General features: G+C 52.8%; 1 protein-coding gene and 1 long non-coding RNA gene across 2 annotated transcripts in view; one reads left to right on the forward strand and one right to left on the reverse strand.

The window, feature by feature from the left end:
- The window catches only part of LOC133256659 (myelin and lymphocyte protein), a 24,930-nt gene extending 12,273 nt beyond the window's left edge, over positions 1-12,657 (forward strand). The window contains exons 2-4 of the mRNA XM_061431466.1: positions 6,124-6,291; positions 7,725-7,850; positions 12,108-12,657. Of these exons, the coding sequence (XP_061287450.1) occupies positions 6,124-6,291; positions 7,725-7,850; positions 12,108-12,182 (369 nt within the window). The 3' untranslated portion in view covers positions 12,183-12,657. The remainder of the gene's footprint in view (positions 1-6,123; positions 6,292-7,724; positions 7,851-12,107) is intronic.
- On the reverse strand, positions 12,344-15,820 carry LOC133256661 (uncharacterized). The gene is made up of 2 exons (XR_009739257.1): positions 14,025-15,820; positions 12,344-12,923 (listed from the first exon to the last, which is right to left on the reverse strand). It is a non-coding gene; the product is annotated as an uncharacterized LOC133256661 (long non-coding RNA).
- Between the last annotated feature and the right edge of the window lie 5,996 nt (positions 15,821-21,816).

Genomic DNA, 21,816 nt, shown 5'->3' on the forward strand with positions numbered 1-21,816 from the left:
ACCGACTCAATGGACATGAGTTTGGGTGAACTCCGGGAGTTGGTGATGGACAGGGAGGCCTGGTGTGCTGCGATTGATGGGGTTGCAAAGAGTTGGACATGACTGAGCGACTGAACTGAACTGAACTGAGTGCATGCATGTACGCTCAGTTGTGTCCAACTCTTTATGACCCCATGGACTATAGCCCACCAGCCTCCTCTGCCATGGAATTCTCCAGGCAAGAATATTGGAGTGGGCTACCATGTCCTTCTCTAGAGGATCTTCCCAACCCAGGGATCGAACTCGAGTCTCCTGCATCTCTTGCATTGGCAGCTGGATTCTTTACCACTTGGGCCACCTGGGAAGAAAAAGGGACACTATATAAGTCTATATTGGGAGGGTGATGTCATAATGGGTCCCCCAGAAAGAACAAGCCTACTGACAAAGGGGCCACAAGGGCAGAGCACCTCGTAAGTAAACTGAGTCACAAAGCCTTAGCATCACTCCTAGTGTTCACCATGGGAGTAGCCTCAGAGGCCAGACGTCTCAGTTGGTAGAGGAGGAGAGGGTTCCCACCCAGAGAATCTCTGACCTGCCCCAGACACCTCCATAGGGTCAGAGGGGGGACCTTGTGCAAATTTCTGGGCGCTGTCCCTGTCCTGGGCAGTGGTGCTTAGCTGGTCCTCCTCACTGGGGCCCCGACACTTTCACCAGGACCTGACTCTGCCCTCGGTGGCCCCAGAGCTGCTCCGGTGGGGCTTGGCGGTAGGACTGGATGAGAGAGGACAGGAAGAGAGAGGCGGGCCCCAGGTACTAGTGTAGCTTTGAATAAAGTCTGCCTCCTTGGCCGTACCTGCCCTCAGCGCACTTTGCTCTCAGTGTCTGCTAATGCACGAGTGAATGAATGAATGAGTGGGTGACTGAGTACGTGAGCAAGTGAAAGAAGGCTTTCCTTAGACTTGCTGGGAGCCCAGTCCCTCCACACAAGAGTGGAGGGGCTCATATCAGAACTAGTGCTTCCTTCCTGTTCTCTCTGCCTTTCAGAACCGGAAGAGGCCCCAGCCTCCCTCTCAGACCCGTTTTCTTGGGTCCTGGGGAAGTCTTCAGTGCTCTGACTTCCCTTTCCGTGCTTCCTCCTGCTGTTTGATGCTCCCGTCCTCTTGACTTGGTGACTATTCCCTTCTCTGCAGCTGCTGTTACTGTTTAGTCGCTCAGTCGTGTCTGACTCTTTGTGACCCCATGGACTGCAGCACGCTAGGCTTCCCTGTCCTTCACCATCTCCCTGTGTTTGCTCAAACTCATGTCCTTAGAGTTGGTGATGCCATCCAACCATCTCATCCTCTGTCCCCTTCTCCACCTGCCTTCAATCTTTCCCAGCATCAGGGTCTTTTCCCATGAGTCAGCTCTTCGCATCAGGTGGCCAAACTGTTCTTTGCAATAATTCATCCTTACCCAGCCTCTACACATGTGCATGCACGCGTGCGCATGTGCGCACGCGCACACACACACACACACACACACACACAGGAAAATGCCCTCAACTCTACCTCATGGAATGATTGCTCTTTTCAATCAACCAAGACTTAGAGCTGGGACTGCTGCTTCTCCAGGAACATGGTTCCTCTACAGGTCAGGCCACCCTCACAGACCTGCCTGGCATCACAATGATCCCTGACTGCCAAAAGAGTTCAGTGAGCACAGACACTTCCAGAAATACGAGTTGGAGCTGCTGTTCCTGGGAGAGCACCTAAGGGCTTGGGGGTCCCGGCTGGCTGTGTTCTGTGGCCACTTCCCTGTAACCGTCCAGAGTTAGAGGCACAGGCTCCTGTCCACACATGCCTTCAGGACCACCCCCTGCCCTGGGAGCTTGGGAATTCTGACTCTGAGCCCCCAGGGACCACACTACTAGGTGTGTGTCTTAACAACCTTGCGTGGGACGTCCTCTTTGGGAAACGTCTTGCCTTGCTATTGGAAGAGTGCCTGCCCGTGGTGGCCTTGACAGAGTAAAATGGAACCCCAGAAAAATATTCAGAGAATTTGAGCAATTCTGCCTTGTCCTCAGTGATCCGAGTCCGGCAGTGAAAACACTGGACGATTGTGGACCCGGAGCTCTTGGCCCTGCACAAGCGAAGGAGGCGGTCTGCCAGTCTCAAGAATGTGCCGATGGAATCCTTTTCCCTCTCTTGTAACCAAAGCTCATTGTTTGAAGGAAGACTTTCTCATCTTTTTATGTCCTTTCTGTTCCCTTTTGCAGAACCAGACAAATTTCCCCCAACTTTTGATTTCTAGGAGATGGTAGAGTTTTCTCTTTTCGATGCTTTTGAAATTTTATTTTTATTTTAAAATTCTGGGTCCCAGTGAGGTCTAGCGGGGATAAGTACATGTTGCCATCCTGACTGGGGCTTGCACGTGGCTACAGGTGAGGCTTCCCCCCATCATATGACAGTCGTGACAGTGAGTATCCAGAGCACTTGGTGTGCGCTGCTCCTGCAGGTACACACCCATTTCACCCCAGCCCCATGGGGCGGGACCTGCTGCTGTCACTGTTTTTCAGATAGGGACCAGAGAGGAAAGAATTAGCCCAGGGACAACCAGTTGCCAGCAAAATGTGGCAGAGCTGATTCGAACTCAGTTATTCTGAAATCTACACCCTTAACCATCTTCACCTGCCTCCTCTTGATTAATTCAGAAATGAAAAGACAGAGGACTTCTCTGGTGGTCCAGTAGTTGGGACTCTGAGCTCCTGATGCAGGGGCCACAGGTTCGATCCCTGCTTGGAGAACTAAGATCCCCCATGCTTTGTGGTGTGGCCAAAAAAAGAAAGAGAAAGGACCTACTCTGAGTTCACATGAGAGCCTTCCCCAAGACCACCTGCTGAAGAAATTTTATTCACAAAAATAATTTGATGGGAGTGAACAACCAATAAAAACTTTTTGGCAATTTTTTGTCTAGTTTTGTACAATACCCTTGGTTCTTACAGCACTTCACCTCCACTCAGCATCTAAAACCAGACAGAGTGAAAGATGGCAGTTTCCAGTCCTAAAACACCAGGGTGGCTCAGATCCCCAGCTCCACTCCATTCACACACACACAGGCTATGTCCTTGCGTCCCGAGGACACCCAAGGAGGAGTGACTCCCACGTTCAGGAAAACAGGGATGGAAGCTTAAGAAGAGGAAAGGAAACTTTGAACTGGAGCCACTTGGGAACTGGAGCGGCATCTTGGCCAGCATTGCTAGACACTAGAGACAGAAGCCATTTCGTCGGGTTTGACAAGAGTTACCGGAACATCATCCATGGACCAATTGTGTTATGGAAACACATTCCAAAGCCTTTGCAAAGACTTTGGGATGTGTGCTTCTTGTCCTAGAACTCTGCTCCTCTCCTGGGCATGAGACCCAGGCACTGGGGTTTTGAAGGTGACCCAGGCAGTGTAGACTGATGGTTAAGGGACCACAGTGCCTTAGCCCAGGCGCCACCTGCATTGTCCAGCATGGGGATCAGGGACCCAGAGAGAGAGCTCAAGCCTAGTGACCCTCAGGCCACTCAGCTTAGAGACATTCATCTGAGGCCACCCCTGCTGGCTTCACCATCTCTGTTATGGAGGATGATGTCCAGGGTGCAGGCCAGGGGTGGCAGGAACCAGGCCTGGTGACAGAGATGACTGGAAACTGGGGCCATGCCTCCACTGGTGTGACTGACATTTCAGAACCATTGCCTCTCAGAGTGCTTCCTGGGAGCCCCCTCCGGGTTTTCTTTAGGAGGAGAAGTGCTTGAACCCTCACCTACCCCTTCGCTCTTGACAAATATTTGGCCGGTGGGGTGCTGAGGCCAGGGTGGGGTGGACTGCTCCCTGCCCTGGACGCCTTATCTCCTGGGTGTGGGTGTTCGGCTTGCTCTGTTTGCTCTCTGCAAACTTTGTAGGTGGAGTGTGGCCTGGCACTGGCTTAGCCACGTGATTTATGCTGAACCTCGGCTTTCCACTGAGTGGGGCCAGGGAAGCCTTCGAGGTGGCCCAGCAACTCGTGTGGAGGTCACACTGCCTCCAGCCGCAACTCCTCCCACCTGTGCCCCTACCTCTTGCCTTCCTAAGCCGTCCTTGCTGCTCCAGCAGCCTCTGGGTCTGTGAGGTGCTTGTTCCTCCCCTGGAAAGCCTCGTCCTGACCACTTGGCCAGGCACAGTAAAGAATCTGTCTGCCAGTGCAGGAGAGGCAGAGATGTGGGTTTGATCCCTGGATCGGGAAGATCTCCTGGAGAAGGAAATGGCAACCCACTCCAGTATTTTTGCCTAGAGAATCCCATGGCAGAGAAGTCTGGCGGGATCACAGAGTTAGACATCACTGAGTGGTTAGAAACAAATGAAATCAGCTAAGTCCACCTCTCCCTTCAAACCTCTATTGGGGCCATGTCCCAGTTGGTGCTACTCTGCCCACTCAGGGCTGGTAATTGTCTTGAGTTGTCACTGACTGACTCGGGGTCTATATGGCCCGGGCTGCTGGCATCCTGTTAGGAGTCTTCCCCCTGCCTGGGTGATGCCAGGCACAGGGCCAGAAGCTTCACACGCATGCCCACAGTTTCAGGCAGTTCACGCCACCCTAAGTGCCATTTGCAGTGGAGGAAGCCGGGGCCTCCTCCAGCAGATTTGATGGGGAGGCCCTCCCACATTATGTGCCAGCAGGCCCCTGCTCGTGTGACGGGCATGCCACATCCACCCTCTTCTCCAAGCCATGCTCTCGTGCCTTCCAAGTCCAAGTCCGTCTCACCCATCGGCACGCTCACATCCTTCTGTCCCTGTTCCTGTGAATAAGGCCTAGCGGTCTGTTTGATCTTCAAGGCAGTTATGGATGAACCTACACACACATCTCACCCTACGGCAGTCTGAGGGGCTTATTTGATGGACTTTGCTCCACTGATTATTGGAAAGTGTGTCCCACTAACTCTCAGTCACCACTAGAGGAATTTTCTGGTGAGAGCTGCCTGCATCTGATTCACTGGGCCCACCTTGGCTTTGATAACTGCAGATTCTTCACTGCACTGATTTTTCTACCCAAATGTGATGGTCCCCTGGTGCTTCTCAGCTAAGAGGCTCAGAGAACACCTGTGAGGAAGTGCTGCCTCTTACCCAGCAAGCGGGCAGCAGGTTCAGGGAGACAGGGTCGAGGTGTGGCCACATGCAGTCACACCACAGGGGATGCAGGGCTAGGAGGGGGCCCATCCTCAACCCCCAGACCCTCAGGAGGATGGTGCCAAGCTCTGCAGCTCCTTGGACCCTCTGACTGCAAAGCCGCGTGCACCTGTGTCCCAGCCCAGGCCTTTTCTGGCTAGGGACGCTGGGGAGGCTGAGGTGACCTCACTAGGATGGAGAGGGACAAGAAGGGAAAGCAGGCACAGAGACTCCCAGCATGACTGTGCCTTGTCCACAGAGGGAGCTAGACCGGGGCACTGAGGTCATGACCCCTATGTCTGTCCTTACGATCCTGGGGGCTCCCTGACCCTGAGGGACATGAAGCAGGGTGTCTTCTGGATAATGGTGGCAGGGAGGAGTGTTTGTCTCATGCCTGTCCTAGGAAACCTGAGATCAGGCTGGCCTGGGCCTCCCCACTCCACCCCTCCTCCAACAGTCAGAGAACTTCTGAGACTTGGGGATTTCAAAATCAAGTTTTTTATTAAATGCTAACGATATAGTATGGCTAATTTGTTTGGCCAAGGCCAACAGAATCTGCTGCTCACTACCATTTTATAAAAGAAAGAATATTTGGGGGAGTTCCCGGGCAGTCCAGTGGTTAGGACTTGGCGCTTTCACTGCCGTGGCCCTGGGTTCAGTCGCTGGCTCACAAACTGCACAGCATAGCCTTCCCCCCGCTCCGACCAAAAGGATATTTTTCTATAAGAAATACTAGGAAAAATATAATCCCAGAATTTGCCCTTTACTGATAAAACTGGATGGTATGAATCCTTTCTAGGGATAACCTATTAAGTCACATGTGCCTTTGTTTCTCCATCTCACAAGTGGGTCAGGCCCACACTTGGGACACTGTGAGGATGAACTGAGTTAGTATTTGTGCAGTGCCCTGGCTCCCCAGCGCAGCCTGGGGGTCTGGCCTTCCTGGTCTGACCGTCACCCCTTCTCTGCCTCCCTCTGCAGGTCTTTGGGGGGCTGGTGTGGATCCTGGTCTCCTCGTCCCACGTGCCTATTCCGCTAATCCAGGGCTGGGTCATGTTCGCGTCTGTGTTTTGCTTCGTAGCCACCACTGTCCTGGCCTTCTTGTATGTAATTGGCGCCCACGGCAACAGAACATCATGGATCACCCTGGTGAGTCCAGCCCTGCATGTCTGGGGCAGGGGGTAGTGATGGGCGCTGTCCCCTGGGAGGCGGGCTTTCCCAGTGCTGGGTGAGGAGCCCTATGGGTGTCTCCCGCGCGCCCTCCAAGGCCAAGTGGCGACAGCAGCCCAGGGGTCCCGCGGCAGGAGGCTGACTGATGCTGTCCCTGCCTGGTTCTCCAGGGGCTGCTCTGCCTTCTCCTCTGTGATCACCCCTTTCCTGGAAACCAGCAGCCCAGCATCCCTCCCTGTCCCTCCCGCACCTGCCAGGGGTCGGTCGGCCTCTCCCCCCACCCACAGGACTGGCTTTCGCCTCCGGGGAGGGGCTGGGGCGCCGGGGGTGGGCCCCGCTGCCCGGTGTGAGGCGTGCTCACTGCCCCGCTCCCATCCCCACCTCTAACACGGGGTCACCAGAGAGGAGCCTGGCAGGGGAAGAGATGGCCTGTGATCTCCCTTCCCCGTGAATTCTGCCTTGAGGCCTGTGAAGGGGGGAGACTGACGCCTGGGCCACCTGCCCTGACCGCCCCTGGATGGGGTGGGGTCGTCAGCCAGGCCCCTTACTCTCCAAAGGCCTCCAGCCTAGACTTCAGAAACCCCCTGAAAATTATAACTACTGAAAGCCTGCTCTAGTCCTTTTTTGCAAAAAAAAAAATTACTTATTTATGTGGCTGTGCTGGTCTTTGCTGCTTTGCTCGGGGTTGCTCCAGTTGAGGTGAGCGGGGCCTCTCTCCGTGTGGTACCCGGCTTCTCACTGCAGTGGCTTCTCTGGCTGTGGCTCCCGGGCTCTCGAGCTCAGGCTCAGTAGCTGTGGCGCATGGGCTTAGCTGCCCCGCAGCATGTGAAGTCTTCCCAGACCAAGGATCCAACCATGTCTCCTGCATTGTCAGGTGGATTCCTACCCACTGTGCCACCAGGGAAGTTCCTTTTGTTTTGCTTTTAAACATAACTGGAGCCCCCATCCCTGGTCATCCTTCAAGAAAAAAGCTAACAACAAAACAACAATACAAATGGCCTGAGTCTTTGTTTCTGAGTTGAGCACCGAGGCCACATCCAAACTGGGGACTGTGACCACAGCGGACACTTCTCAGGCCCAGAACTGATTTCTACCAGTTGCACGCAGAAAGGGCCACTCCCCGACCCGCGACTAGATCCCACCTCATGGGAAAGCAGTGCCCCTCCTCCATCAAAGTCCTTACTCTGCCCCCAGACCGGTGAGACCGAGCTCAGCCCATCGACCCTGGGCAATCAGTGTCTCTGAGGAGGGGGTGGGGCGGGGTGACAAAGGAAGTGGCGGAGGCTGGTGGAGGCGCCTGGCCCAGGCCAGGCAGGGTCAGGCGGGGTGGACAGGCCCTGCTGGGACCACAGCCGCCCCAGGCCTCCCAGCTGGCCGCCCCATCTCTCTGATGGCTCTTTCTGACCCCGCAGGACGCAGCCTACCACTGTGTTGCCTCCCTGTTTTACTTTGGTGCCTCTGTCCTGGAAGCTCTGGCCGCCATCCAGCTGCAAGACGGCTTCGTCTACAAATATTACCATGAAAACATCTCTGCTGTGGTGAGTCCCCCGTCAAGGTGCCCTGTTCCCAGCTCCCACTGCTCACTGTCACAGGTACTGAGTGGAAGGCTGCCCAGGCCCTCCCTGCTGTTTTTTAGTTCACTAGATTTCAATTTGGCCACCTCATGCAAAGAGTTGACTCATTGGAAAAGACTCTGATATTGGGAGGGATTGGGGGCGAGAGGAGAAGGGGATGACAGAGGATGAGATGCTGGATGGCATCACTGACTCGGTGGACGTGAGTCTGAGTGAACTCCGGGAGTTGGTGATGGACAGGGAAGCCTGGCGTGCTGCGATTCATGGGGTCGCAAAGAGTCGGACATGACTGAGTGACTGATCTGATCTGATCTGAGATTTCAATTAAAATAAAACTCCCCCCTCATTTCTGAAGAAACAGAGCCCCAGAGGAGGGAACTGGTGTGCCCAGGCTCCCAGGCGCCAGTCAGTGCGCACTGCCCAGGCTGGGCGGGCTTTGAGATGGCAGATGCAGGAGGGTGCGTGCCCATGGGGGCCAGGCAGTGTGTGGGCTCCTGTGGACAACCTTATTTACCCCCTGAAGCTATGGGTGGAACGGGCGCTGGAACCACCTTCCCCCCGTTAGGAGGACAGAGAGGATGAGATTGTGTATCTGGGGGGCACCTTGCCTGCAAGTCTCTGAGCTCTGAAAGGAACGTCCTCCGCCTGGGAAGCCAGACCCTCTGGCAGGCTGTGAGGTCATAATCTGAATCTTCTTGTTGCTGGAATGGGTCAGGATGACAGGGAATAAGAGAATATATCCTTTAATAAAACTCTTTTCCAGAGTTACACATGTGTGGGCTTGCCCCAGTATGCTGACTCGTTATATCAGATACATTTCTAACTGTGGATATTATTTAAAAACTAAGAAAAAGCTTCAGAAACAGCGCCCAGATTTCTAGTGAGCAACCTATGAATTAAGTAAACCCCAAGGTCAGATGTGATGACAGACTACAAGATGCCCGCCCCCAGTGCCAAAGCTGTGCTGCCCCACCCCTTTGGGGAAAGGCAGGACAGAGGCGGAGAGAAAGCCCACAGGGTGGGCACCGCTGGGCTCTGGGAAGGGGGTGCCCTTCCTGCTCCCAGAGGGACAGGTCTCGGGGAGAGCGCCTCGAAGCCTGTCTGCTAGCCTCCAGGGGCCCATCCCCTTCCCTGGGGAAGCCACACGCTCCCCTCAGCTCCCAGCCACTGCCCAGTGCCATAAGCAGGGCCCCCTCATGGTCCCTGGGACCCCCTCAACTGTCCCACAGAGTGGGAGCCTCTCCCATATGGGATCATCTCCCAAGATGGCTGGATTCTAAACAGAATCACAGCAGGCTCTCTTTCCCTTGAGACGAATCATTTGCCGCCTCCATCACCTTCAGATGACTGTTTCATTGCCCCCTCGCTAGAGAAACCACAGGTACCGCCCCCAACCCGACCCCAGAAGCCTTCTCTCTGAACAGACATCAGTCAGGCATCTGACAACCATTTCTGTAGAATTACTGCAGACGAGGGCAGTGAAACCTAGATGGAATGTGGATAGTGGGCCAGCACTTGACTAACAATCCAAGTGGGGTGAGTTAATGACCCTGTCCACTGGTCTAACCTCTAGTTGAAAACTGCTGGGCTCCACCACGTTCTGACTTTTTTACTTTCTATCAAAATACAGCATAGATGTCTTGGGTTTTCCTGGTGACTCAGCTGTAAAGAATCCACCTGCCAATGCAGGACGGGTGGGTTTGATCCCTTGGTCAGGAAGATCTCCTAGAGAAGGAAACGGCAACCCACTCCAGTATTCTTGCCTGGGAAACCCCATGGACAGAGGAGCCTGGTGGACTTCAGTCCATGGGGTTACAAAAGGGTCAGACACGACTTAGCAACTAAATAACAGCACAAATAGGCTTCTAGAGAGGTGAGGACACAGGGGTACAGCTTGATGAATTCCGTAATCCATCCATTATTCATAGTTCACGACCCTCCGTGTAACAAATGTCCAGACTAAGAAACAGAACATAACAAGCAGCTCCCAGAAGTCCCCTTCGTGCCCTGCCCAGTCATCATGCCCCTTCACTCAGGATCCCAGAAGTCCCCTTCATGCCCTGCCCATTCATCACGCCCCTTCACTCAGGATCCCAGAAGTCCCCTTCGTGCCCTGCCCAGTCATCATGCCCCTTCACTCAGGATCCCAGAAGTCCCCTTCGTGCCCTGCCCAGTCATCATGCCCCTTCACTCAGGATCCCAGAAGTCCCCTTCGTGCCCTGCCCAGCCATCGTGCCCTTCACTCAGGATAAACTCCGTCCTGGTGTCTAGCTTCTGGGGTCCACTCCACCTGCTTTGGGTCCCCATGAGCACTGTGTGCCTGCTCCCATGTCTGGCTTCTCTCCCCACATCAGGTTTGTGAGGCTGTTCCACATCGCTGGGTGGGGAAGTAGAGGTTTGTTCTCTTTGCTGTTTACTGCTCCACTGATGACTACACCAGCATCATCTATTTATCCTTTTCATGACTGATCATGTCCCCATATCTTTGTGAGCTCAGTTGGAGAGCCCTGAGAAGACTCTGGCAAAGTCACGGGGGCAGAATCAGGAATCTAAATGCTGCCTGCGGGCCCGATACGCTGGGCTGAACACACACCCCCTCCCCCACCAACCAAGGGAAATATGAGCCCGTTTTCATGTAAAGTCACATCTTTGTATTCAAAATATCAGTTGTGTCCATGCATGGGGGAGAAGGGATCCTGAATACAGGCTCAGGATTTAACCCCAGACCTTGCCCAGACCGCACATGCCTCTCCCAAGATCTGGGGTGGGGTGGCGGCAGCGGACGTGGGGGCGGTCTGAGGATGTGAGAAGGCTTGGCAAGACCCTTTCCCCCACGTGCCTGGCCTTCACGAGCATCTGACCACCCCTCACTCTCTCCCGTAACTCCACACCTTCCTCAAGAGCTCAGTTTCCCCCTCTCTCCTGGGCTGGCAGCAGACAGCCTGCACCAGAGGGATCCTGAGGATTGTTGAGAGTTGACTAAAAGTAGCTGGAAATTTCTGGAGAAATCTGGTGGCTCCGAGGTCTTAACTGTGGTGGACAGCAGTGGCCGTTGCTCATGGAGAGGGGCTTCTGAGGGTCTGAGTTCACGTCCACTCCTGGTCCTGGCTGTCTCTCCTCAGTGTACCGCCTTCCTGCCCCTCTTCTGAGGAGCTCCTGCTGAGGGTCTCTGTTGGGCCCCAAGTCCCCACACAGTACACTGCTCCTGCCTGATAGGCAGAGGTCTCTTTTGAGGGCTTCTCACTCATCTGTGACTGCTCCCTTTGGACAGGGTGTCTGATTCCCAGATGGATTTTTTTGCCTGGTTATTAAATAACTCAAGTTACTCACTGCCCCTGGCAATGAGGGTGAGGGTTCACCCAGGTGTGGAGGCAGGGCGAGGGGGGGCACCATGACTGCTGGTTTTATGAGAAGTTTCAAGTCACGGGAGTGCAGCCAGTTGGATGCTGTGCCTCGGTTGGAAACTCTTGACCCTCACACCCAAGGTCACAAGCCAGGTGCAGGTATTTGCTAAGGGGCAGGAAACCTCTGGGGGCCAGCCACCCAGAGCTGGGTGATACTCCCCAAGCGAACACAGCAGATCAGGGCCTTGAAAGGGCATGCATGGAGTGACCTTTCTGCTGCATTTCCTGGCCTCTGCTCCCAGCAGCTTTCTCAGTAAGCCCTCTCCTTTTGCCAAAAACTCAAAATCCCTCCTCCCCATCCCAGCCCCTCACTTCCTATGGCCTGGCTCCCTCCAAATAAAATTCTGGTCGAGGTCAGAAGATACCCAGGTGGCAAACCCATGTGTTCAAACTCTCTTGGCCAAGGCCACTGGGATCACAGTGGCGGACTCTGGTCCTACTGGTGTGCAGGAAGGAAGTTTTCCATGAAGAGCAGGGCATATTCGCCTGCAATTATCATTGGAGGGGGTCTCTGGGGGCCCTCATTTCTAGTTAGGCAGCACTGATGTGATGACATGTGCAGGCAGAGGGTTGACCTTGCAAGCCAAGTCCAGGGTGTCATGAGGTCACCTGGAGTCTGTGCTCAGGGCATTCTGGGTCGCACGCGGGCTCCACAGGAGAGCACGTCTGCATGTGTAATGGGAAGCAGTGGCGTCCACACGCTCCAGGGCTACCAACCCTGAGCACCGCGAGAGCGGCCAGCCCAGCATGGACAGCCCATGGCTTTCTGAACTCCCCCCGTGAATACCCAGTTAACTGTCATTTATCTCGGTTGCAGGTGTTTTCGTATGTAGCCACTCTGCTGTACGTGGTCCATGCCGTGTTTTCCTTAATCAGATGGAAGTCTTCCTAGAGCAGCAGAACTTTAACTGAACACCAAGAAGGTGTTAACCGATCGGCCAGCCTTCCAGCATAACACTTTAGAATGCAGAATGTTCTTGAGAACGGATAAAGAGAGAGGTTTATTCTTCTGTATACCTTCATGTCAGAGTAAGGGGGCTTGCTACGTTTATCCTCCAACTGTTGGGCTGTCTTTCCAAGATCGTTTCCTATTTGAAAGGGGGCAGTGGGGTGGGGATTGAGGACTAACCATGACACCGGACTGCTGGCCCCTGGACTGGATCGTGAGGACTGCCTACCGGAATTTTCCTCAGGCGCTTCTGAGGGTCCATCTTGCAGCAAGTTTCTCCATCTTCATGGATATTCTGCATCTTCAAGGATAATCTACCTGTCGTGGGGAATAAAAGTCATTCAGCAAATATTTGCAGATGTCCATGGTGGGATGGGATAAACCCTTGAAATACTTTATAAAGTGTCTTTATGTTCAATACTTTTGTGGGAGTGTTTTATTTTTTAATTCTCCAGCATGGGAACACCATCATGTCAGTCCACTTTCTGAGGACTCCTTGGGTTAGATCAAATCTCAGAGGCAGCTGCAAAGGGCAGTTCAGATGACAGCTGTGTGTGCCTGGTCCCTGCATCTCCGAGAGCCCAGAGAGGGTATCCCATTCTCCTCAGCTAACAGGGAGGTCAGATGGCTTCACTCTTTCTAGAAACTCACCAAGTTATCAGCCTGGGGGACCCCTTCTTTTTCCTACAAAACAAAGGAGCCTGTGCTCAATGAGAAAGTCCTTATACCAAAAGAAAATGGGCAGATGTTTCTTCTCACTCTATACAAACACTGATCAGAAATTTTCTGGGCAGTATGTTCTATGTCAGGCTTTCCTGGTGACTCAGTGGTAAAGAATCCTCCTGCCAAGGCAGGAGACGCAAGTTCAATCCCTGGGTCAGGAAGATTCCTTGGAGAAGGAAATGGCAACCCATTCCAATATTCTTGCCTGGAAAATCCCATGGACAGAGGAGCCTGGCAAGCTACAGTTCACAGGGTCCAAAAGATGAGGTCACAACTTAGCAACTAAACAACAATGTTCTGTGTTCTATGCCCATCGGGAATGTGAATTAGAAACTGCTTTTAGAATTTCCTTGGGCCACTCCATAGGAGATAAACGGGACTGGGCTACCATGGGAAAGGAGGCATGATGACAAGTGGCAGTGCCATGCTGGGTATGAGTTGTCTGGGTCAGAAGGAAAGAGGATGATGAGGAAAGAGGGCCCTCAGCTAGAAATGCTAAAAGCTCAGCTCCTGTTATGAAATGCTCCATTATCACTTCAATCAAAGATGTTCATGATGTTCCCGAGCTGGGACACCAGAACAGGTGCCTCAGAGGCTGGTCAGGTCCCAGCATGGAGGTGAAGGGGCAGAGGCTGGACAATCGCTTCTGAGTGGGCACGCAGAACAAAGAGTCAAACCTCAAGCAGAGGTTTAACTAGTTGACATCTTACTCCCCTTCTGGTATAGGGACCTGTGACTAAACTGGGTCTCAGTGGTGTCTTCAGGAGCTGTCTGTTATCCCATGTAATTGTACCAGAAAAGGCCATTTTCACCCAGTCCATTTAAGTTAAAATTTTATAGTATTAGGAACAAAAGGACATAGGGGCTATATCCTGAAAAATGAAAATACAGGTTAAGAAATGATAGGAAGTTTGTCACATATTTAACAAAATTTCCAATTAAGTGTTGACTGAGGGAAGTCTCATTTTTCTCATGATGTGCCAAGATGCTAATAGAAGCTCACATTCAACCCCATCAAAAAAAGAAAGAAACCAGAGGCTAACTGAATGCTTTTGCACTTACCCAGTTTAAAGGAACTTCGACATGCTACTGAAAGTTGCCAGTTGTCTAACTCTAAACCCTCATTAGTTCCAAGCTTTGCAGATTCTCTGATATGACTTTCTCATTCCTCCTATCCCGAGTCATTTTTATCACTTGGAGTTTCATTGAGCTTTCGATTTGCTTCCTCTTTGCAATGGGTGTAATAAGGCTCTTGCCTTGGGCCAGGCAGCTCCCATATAGAGAGCCTCCTGTCCTCCTCCCAGTTGGGCACAGGACACAGCCACAACTGTCCTTTCACAGGCAGGGGGACGGGTGCACTCGCTGGTGAGAACTGGAGCTGGTGGGGCTGGCTTCCTCTGCCCCTGAAGCTCTGTAGTCACTCCCTGCCCTCAGGTGCCCAGACCTGTCCTCACGAAGGTCTGTCCTCTGGCTTCTCAGGAAGTGACAGTGAGACAAGGCCTTGTAGTGGACCTGAGGCCAGTGGGCAGAGGACATCAGGGGCGGATGACACCGGGCACAGGGGCAGCCCTGGACCACCAGCGGAGTCTGCAGGCGGCCACGCGGCTGGGTCCAGGTCCTGGGCACAGCGCACTTCCTGAAAGGGCTGCCTGCTCTGAGCTGCAGTCAAGGCCAGGCCGGTTCAGGCAACCACCGAGCTCCAGGTTGCAGCCCCCACGAAGCCAAGGACCCCGTCCTGCTGACACTTTAGGTGTCTTTAAGTTCATAGAACAAAGAGCTAAGACCCTCCACGGACCTGAGAAAGGGGTAAGAAGAAGCCAATGTCTGTACATGACCGAGAGCCAAAGCTTGCAACACAGAACAAACCATGGTGACTATAAACGTGGGTGAGGGTTGCATCACGAACCAAAGGAAGGACAGGCTGCTATGGATCACATCCCACCCGGACATTCTGGAGGCTTCCACCTATGACTCCAGTCTTGTGGACCCCATGTTCCTCAGGGGCTCTGGGGGACATCCTGAAGGTGTTTCTTATGGAGGGCAGGTGACCTGGTAGGGGCTTCAGCCACATATAATCCCCCTCTGGGAACTATCTTCTAATACCCTTCCCTTCCCCCACCCTCTTCTGCTCACAGTCAGTGGCAACAGATCTGCCCTTCTCCTGGGGAGGACACAGTTTAGAGGAGTTGAGATTCACATTACATGCCTGATTTGTGTGGTGGCTGTTGTTCAGTCACTAAGTCGTATCCGACTCTGTGACCCCATGGACTGCAGCACGCCACGCTCCTCTGCCCTTCACTATCTCCCAGAGCTTGCTCAAATTCATGTCCGTTGAGCTGGTAATGCCATCCAACCATCTCATCCTCTGTTGCCTCCTTCTCCTGCCTCAATCTTTCCCAGCATCAGGGGCTTTCCGGTGAGTCAGCTCTTCACATTAGGTGGCCAAAGTATTGGAGCTTCAGCTTCAGCATCAGTCCCGCCAATGAATATTCAGGGTTGATTTTCTTTAGGATTGACTGGTTTGATCTCCTTGCAGTCCAAGGGACTCTCAAGAATCTCAGAATCCCCACAACAGCCCAAATGAGGGATTGAAGACCTCCTCCTGGTGACCTTAGCAGGACAGAGGGTTCCCGCTGCCAGCCATGGGCCGTGGGCTGGTGCAGCCTTCAGGCCCACACAAGGGATTGTTGTTCAGGGAATTGCTCGGGGCGGCTCGGGGTCACAATGGGGCCTCTGAGGGCACAAAGCGCCTGTGGGCTTGCCAAGTGTTCCTGCACACATGGGCATCTGCCCAAGGCATTTAAAATAGCATGACTTGAGAAAAAGATTTAAAGTGATTTTCCCCTCTCTCCGCATGATCCATGGGCTTTGTTCTGTCTCCATCATATGGTCTTGGCGGCATCTAAGAACTGGGGTGCTGAAGACAGATGCCAGGGCTTCTAGCTGTGACCTCTCTCTTCTCTCACAGATGACCTGGGACAATCAGAGTGCCAGGCTCTCTACATGGTACCCAGCGAGGTTTGATACATGTAGGGAGTTCAACTTCCAAGATGTCCTTCAGTCGATTTACAGTCAAGGAGAGCCTGGAAGGAGGCAGGCACCCAGGGACGTGATGGGATAAGACATGCCAACAACACTGGATGCCCTGTGCTGCTTGAAGCTCTTTAGTCACTTAGTCCTCATGACAACCCTATGTGGTGGATACTATTCAGATGAAGACTCTAGACACAGAGAGGTTAAAGGATTTACCCAAGGTCACAGATGAAGTAGGTGTTCCAAGGACCTAGCTCCACATCCCCCAGCGCCACCTGTCATGTGCCACATCTCACAGGATCAGGGGGTGCAGAGCTGCCAGGCAAGTCCCTCAACCCACAACACTGACAGACGATAGTGAAGGTTCCAAACCACACACGGGAGCGTCAGAGAAATCCAGGGGGAAGCCCAACCTCCCAAGGAGGTGTGTCTGCGACGAGAGCACCTGGGGGCAGGAAAGCTTCCCCAGGCAGAGCCAGGGCAGTGATAACGCCAGGTGAGGTAGAGGAGGTGAGGTCTCAGGAGGTTAGGAGGGCCAAGGCATGGCCCTGAAGGTGAGCACCCACTGGACGGTGGCAGCTCTCCTGGTGAGGGATGCTGTGGGTCTGGGCAGTAGAGGGGGTGGTAGGAGAAGAGGGGTGGACAGACAGGCTAGGCTGGGAGAGTGATCCCATGGAAGACAGTGGCTTACGGCATGGACCCTGAGCCAGCACACGAGTGTGGCCTCTTAGCCTCACGGCCCTTGCTTGCAGAACAGGAATATTCGTCTTGCCTCACAGGTTGTTGGAAGGATTCAAGGACTTGGTTCAGCTAAGCACCTAAAACCAAGGAAGGCTGAGGGAAACGCCAGCTGGGCTCATCATGATGGGCACAAAGGAGGGAAAGATCTAGAATGATCCTGTTTCTAACCAGGGCAGATGATGGTTATTGGCATTGTGTTTATAAATTAACCATGTTCCCCTGACATTGTCATAAATTTGGGTTGATACTTTTGCTTTTCCCCACAAAAGTGAACACTTAGTCAGTAATGACACACTTTAAAATAGCTTCACCTAGTTTAGCACAGATTGAAATCATAAGGAAGTAATCACAGTTCAGGCATACAAAATAGGACCCATGGGCATCAAGGATCTGGTCTCAGACACAGCCTTGCGCCACTGACAACTTCAACTTTTTTCTGAACTATATCAAACCAACAACACCACTTGCTTTTAAACAGTATCTGCCAGCTGCAAACTTGTGGTCTCAAGGTTGTTCCCCCTTCTAACTACAAAATAATTTCTGACTCCAGCTGATCCTCACTTCCTGCCAGCTCCAATTACAATTCTTGATCAACAACTCATATAACTAAACTGTGGCCTTGTGGGCTTTCCTTGATAAGTTCTCTCCATTTTGTGATCCAACACAATTCAACTGCTTCTTGAATCTCGGTCTACTGGGCTGCAGTCCTAAAAAAAAACCCAATGATGCCTCTTTTTCCCAATTCACCCATGGCTCAGACAGTAAAGAATCTGCCTGCAATGCCGGAGACCAAGGTTCAGTCCCTGGGTTGGGAAGATCCCCTGGAGAAGGGAATGGCTACCCACTCCAGTCTTCTTTTCTGGAGAATCCTATGGATAGAGGAGCACGGTGGGCTAGAGTCCATGGGGTTGCAAAGAGTTGGACACAACTGAGCAACTAACACACGTTTTTCCAATTAAGTCTTCATTCCCCAAATTTTGGTTAACATAGTAAACCAGATTTTAATCCCTTGGGAAGGAAGTCACTTCGGCCAGAGCCCTCTGACCACTAAGTGAAGGGTCAGACCACTAGGAAGGCCAGGAAAGGTCATGGTCATCTGACCAGACCCTTTAGTCCCTCAGTTGCCCTGGCATGAGTAGCCAGACCTCAGAAGCCTCCCTCCTCCGTCATGGGGCAGTGCTGGGAGGGGTCTGGGACATTACTGATGAAGAATGGGAGGCTGCAGAAGCCAAGAGACTGGCCAGAGCACCCACTGAGTTGGCGCTGGAGCTGGCACTCAGCCACGGGCCTCCCAGTCACCTCCTCTGCCAGCCGCCCACCTTGTTTCCTGCCTCTGCTGCCCACCTCTTCTCCCTTCCAGTTTTATTAAGATACAATCGTCATATAACACTGGAGAAGTTTAAAGTGTACAGCATAATGACTGCTCTCTATATATGCTGTGAAATGCTACCACGATTAGTTTAATTAACATCTTAATGGGCTTCCCTGGTGGCTCAGAGGTTAAAGCGTCTGCCTCCAATGAGAGAGACCCAGTTTGATCCCTGGGTTGGGAAGATTCCCTGGAGAAGGAAATGGTAACCCACTCCAGTATTCTTGCCTGGAGAATCCCATGGACAGAGGAGCCTGGTGAGCTACAGTCCACGGGGTTGCAAAGAGTCAGACAAGACTGAGCAACTTCACCTTCACTCACACAGTTAATACAATCTTTTCTCCTGGGGATGAGAGCTTCTAAGATTTACTCTCTTAATGATTTTCAAATATACAGAAGTGTACTGTCATCTATCATCATTATGCTGTATAATACATGCTTAGGACGTATTTATCTCTTAAGTGGAAATTTGTACCTTTGACCATTTTTACCCCGTTCTCCCACCTCTGCCGCCCGCAACTGCTGGCAGCCATAAATCTGATCTGTTTCTACTATTTCTTTTCCTGTTAGTTTTCACATAGAAGTGAGACGATACAGATGTGTTCTTCTCTGTCTGATTTAACTTCCCTTAGTATAAGATAATCACTGTCTCAGAGAGATACCGGCACCCACCTGTTCACGGCAGAAGCCAAGACACAGAAACAATCTAACTGTCCGCTGCCAGGAAACAGGGCATTACACCTTCCTCTTTTAGGATACCGCCAATGCTTTCTCCCATATGCACCGCGGCAGGACAGACAGGGAGGAGCTGAATTAACAACCTGCACTGAAGGCAGGGCCAGAGGTCAAAAAGAGCCATCCCTGTGAGTGCAGGGGACAGTGCCCAGGCTCCGGGCCACTAGTAGACCCTGCGGTCTTCAGTCTCTGGGGTGAGATCTGATGACAACCTCGTGGATCACCTAAGACCACATCCAGCAGCAGCTGGTGGAAGGCATGGCCATCCCTGAGAATCATGTGCAGATCACTTATCTTCCTGTATGATGACAATGTGTCCCCACACCCAGCCAGCTCCAACTTTTGGGTGTCCTTTGTCCTACACCCCCAGCCTCTGCTTTTTAAGCCAGCAAGCACCCCGCCCAAGCAGACGCCCTGACTGGTTGCTTCTCTGCAGAACCAGCCCACAACAGGACACAGTGAGGCTAGAAAGATCGACGGACTCTCACCAACTCCTAGGAGAGCGAGTGGCAGAAGGAGGCAAAGGCCCCGGAGGCCCCTCCTATGACTCCTTCCTATCACCCAGGCCTGGAAGGGCTGGCAGGCAGAGGGAGTGCAGGTAGACGGACCGCATATTTTAGCCAAGCCCTGACTCCTGAAAGCGGGGCAGGGGCCTCCAGTCTCGGCCTGCACCCTGCCTTGGGCAAACAGTGACCAGAATGCACCCTGACATAGCTTGCCTGGGGAGCTGGCCTTGTCGGTTAGATGTTCAGATAGGGCTGCCTGCCCTTCACCCTACTCACCTGAGTCAGGTGGGTTTCCAGCCTTTGATTCTGAGGAAGGGTCCCTGACCTTCCTCAGGGGGTCTCCCCACAGGGTGTCCTGTATGCACAACCCCCTAGCTGTAGTGGAAGGAAAAGGGGTTTCTGGCCTCACCCCCAGGCAGGTGGGAAGGGCTGATGGATGAGAAAGCTGCCCTGTGGTCACCTTAGGGCCCATCCTGCCCCTCACCACCTGCTCAGCTCTGTCCTTCCTGTGTTAAACATGAGGGACCCGAGTGGCCAGCGTGCATTCTCAATGGGACTGAAACTAAGAGCTCCCCACCCATTCTCTGCTGTCATCTCTCAGCAATCCTACCAGGCAAATGCTATTACCACTTCCACTGTACAGACTCTGGACCACAGCCCGCTGAGGTCTCTGCTAAGAGGCTCAGACCAGTCCTGAAGCAGGTAGTTTGAGCGGGCACCCAGGCAGGGGAACCACCCCTGAAGAAATGTTCCACCCCCCACAGTCCCATGTCCCTTCCAGGATGGGTCTCCCCAACTCCCCCAGCTACATACAGGTTCTCAGATGCCCCTGTTCACCTTTGGAGTTTCAAAGGGCCAGTGTCCCCTGAAGATGCTTGTATTTCAGCACATGCATGCATGCGTCCTCAGTCGTGTCTGACTCTTTGCTACCCCATATACTGTAGCCCACCAGGCGCCTCTGTCAATGGAATTTTTCAGGCAAGAATACTGAAGTAGGTTGCCATTTCCTTCACCAGAGGATCTTCCTGACCCAGAGATCGAACCCTAGGCTCTCCCATCTCTTGCATTGGCAGGTGGATTATTTTATCATTGTGCTACCAGAGAGCATGTGTGGGCACCAGGACCCCATCCTTCCCACCCAGGATACACTTCGCTCAAGGAGACTGTTCTTCCAGCTACGGTGAGAGAACAGACCCCCACGGAGTGGACACCCCCTCACAGCCTGGCTAAAAGGACCTTGTACTTTGTTTGACACAGCCACACCAAGAACATGTGTTCTTGAGTCCCACCGACCTGCCTGGCTCCAGAGTCACCAGGGCCTCAGCCAGCCATGGCGGCTCATCCACGAATTGAAATAGATTTCAGACTCAGGTCTCTTCTCACGTCCCTATTGGTTACCCACTCCAGCACAGTGAGTGACCTCACCTCCTACTTCTAAAAAAAAAATTTTTTTTAAGGACTAAAAATTTTAAAAGGGAGGAGGAGAAGGAAAAAGGGAAGAAGTTGTTCAGAGCAATCTCCCGCTCGCTTGTCTTCGCTGGGTTCTTTGCTTGCTCCTGGTCCTTCCCATAATACAAACCTACCTCCATCCTCTTGGGCCCTAGAAAGTGGTGGCGGCGGCGGCGGGGGGGGGGGGGAGGAATGGGGGCGGGGCCTTCCCTTGTCCAAGCCCCGCCCTCCTCCCAGCATCCCTTGCGGCGCACAACCTTCAGCCACAACCTGCTCCCTGATGGGTTACACCTCAGCTCCTGCTCAGGTCCCGTCCCTCCAAACAAGACCAAGGTCAACACCGATGGAGCCACAGAGTAACAGCAAGACCCAAATATAAGAAACCAGCAACAGTCCCAATCAAACCAAAAAACCCCCAAAGCTCTCCGCCCACTGTGCTCTTCCCCTTCACAGCCAGACTTCCGGGAGAATCGGCTCCAGGCCCGTTCAGAGCTGAGCCACTTAGAGCACGACAGTGGTCACTACCAACCTATGAGCTCCCCAAGACAAATAAGCTGGAATTCAGGTGATAGGACTAACCTCTTTTGTGTGAAACCTAGTTTCAGTGGCCTACAGGGAGCCGTGTGCAGATGCCTGGCACCTAACACTTCACCAACACCCTGACTGGCAGCCACCTTGAGGAGAAGCTGCCCCCCACAGTCAACCCAAGATGGCAGTAGTGGGCTGTGTGCACAGACGCTGCCCCGCCCATCAGTCTGAGGTTCCGGAAGCAGTGCGCCTGCGCCAGACCTGCAGGAACACACCACGCCCTCCATAGCCCAGAACCTATAACGTAGTCCCAGCTTCATTGAAAATTATTTCCCTGCAAACATGAAAGAAATTGCAACTCTGAAATCTTGAGTGCAATAGGACAATAGTGCTTCAGACACACACAATCAGATATATATTTGAATCTCATTATTTGCAGTAGTTATTTTGGTAAAGTCACCAGAGACACTGGCTTAGTAAATAATGAACTACT

This window comes from Bos javanicus, chromosome 11 (assembly GCF_032452875.1).
Source record: "Bos javanicus breed banteng chromosome 11, ARS-OSU_banteng_1.0, whole genome shotgun sequence".
Classification (NCBI taxonomy): Eukaryota; Metazoa; Chordata; class Mammalia; order Artiodactyla; family Bovidae; genus Bos; species Bos javanicus.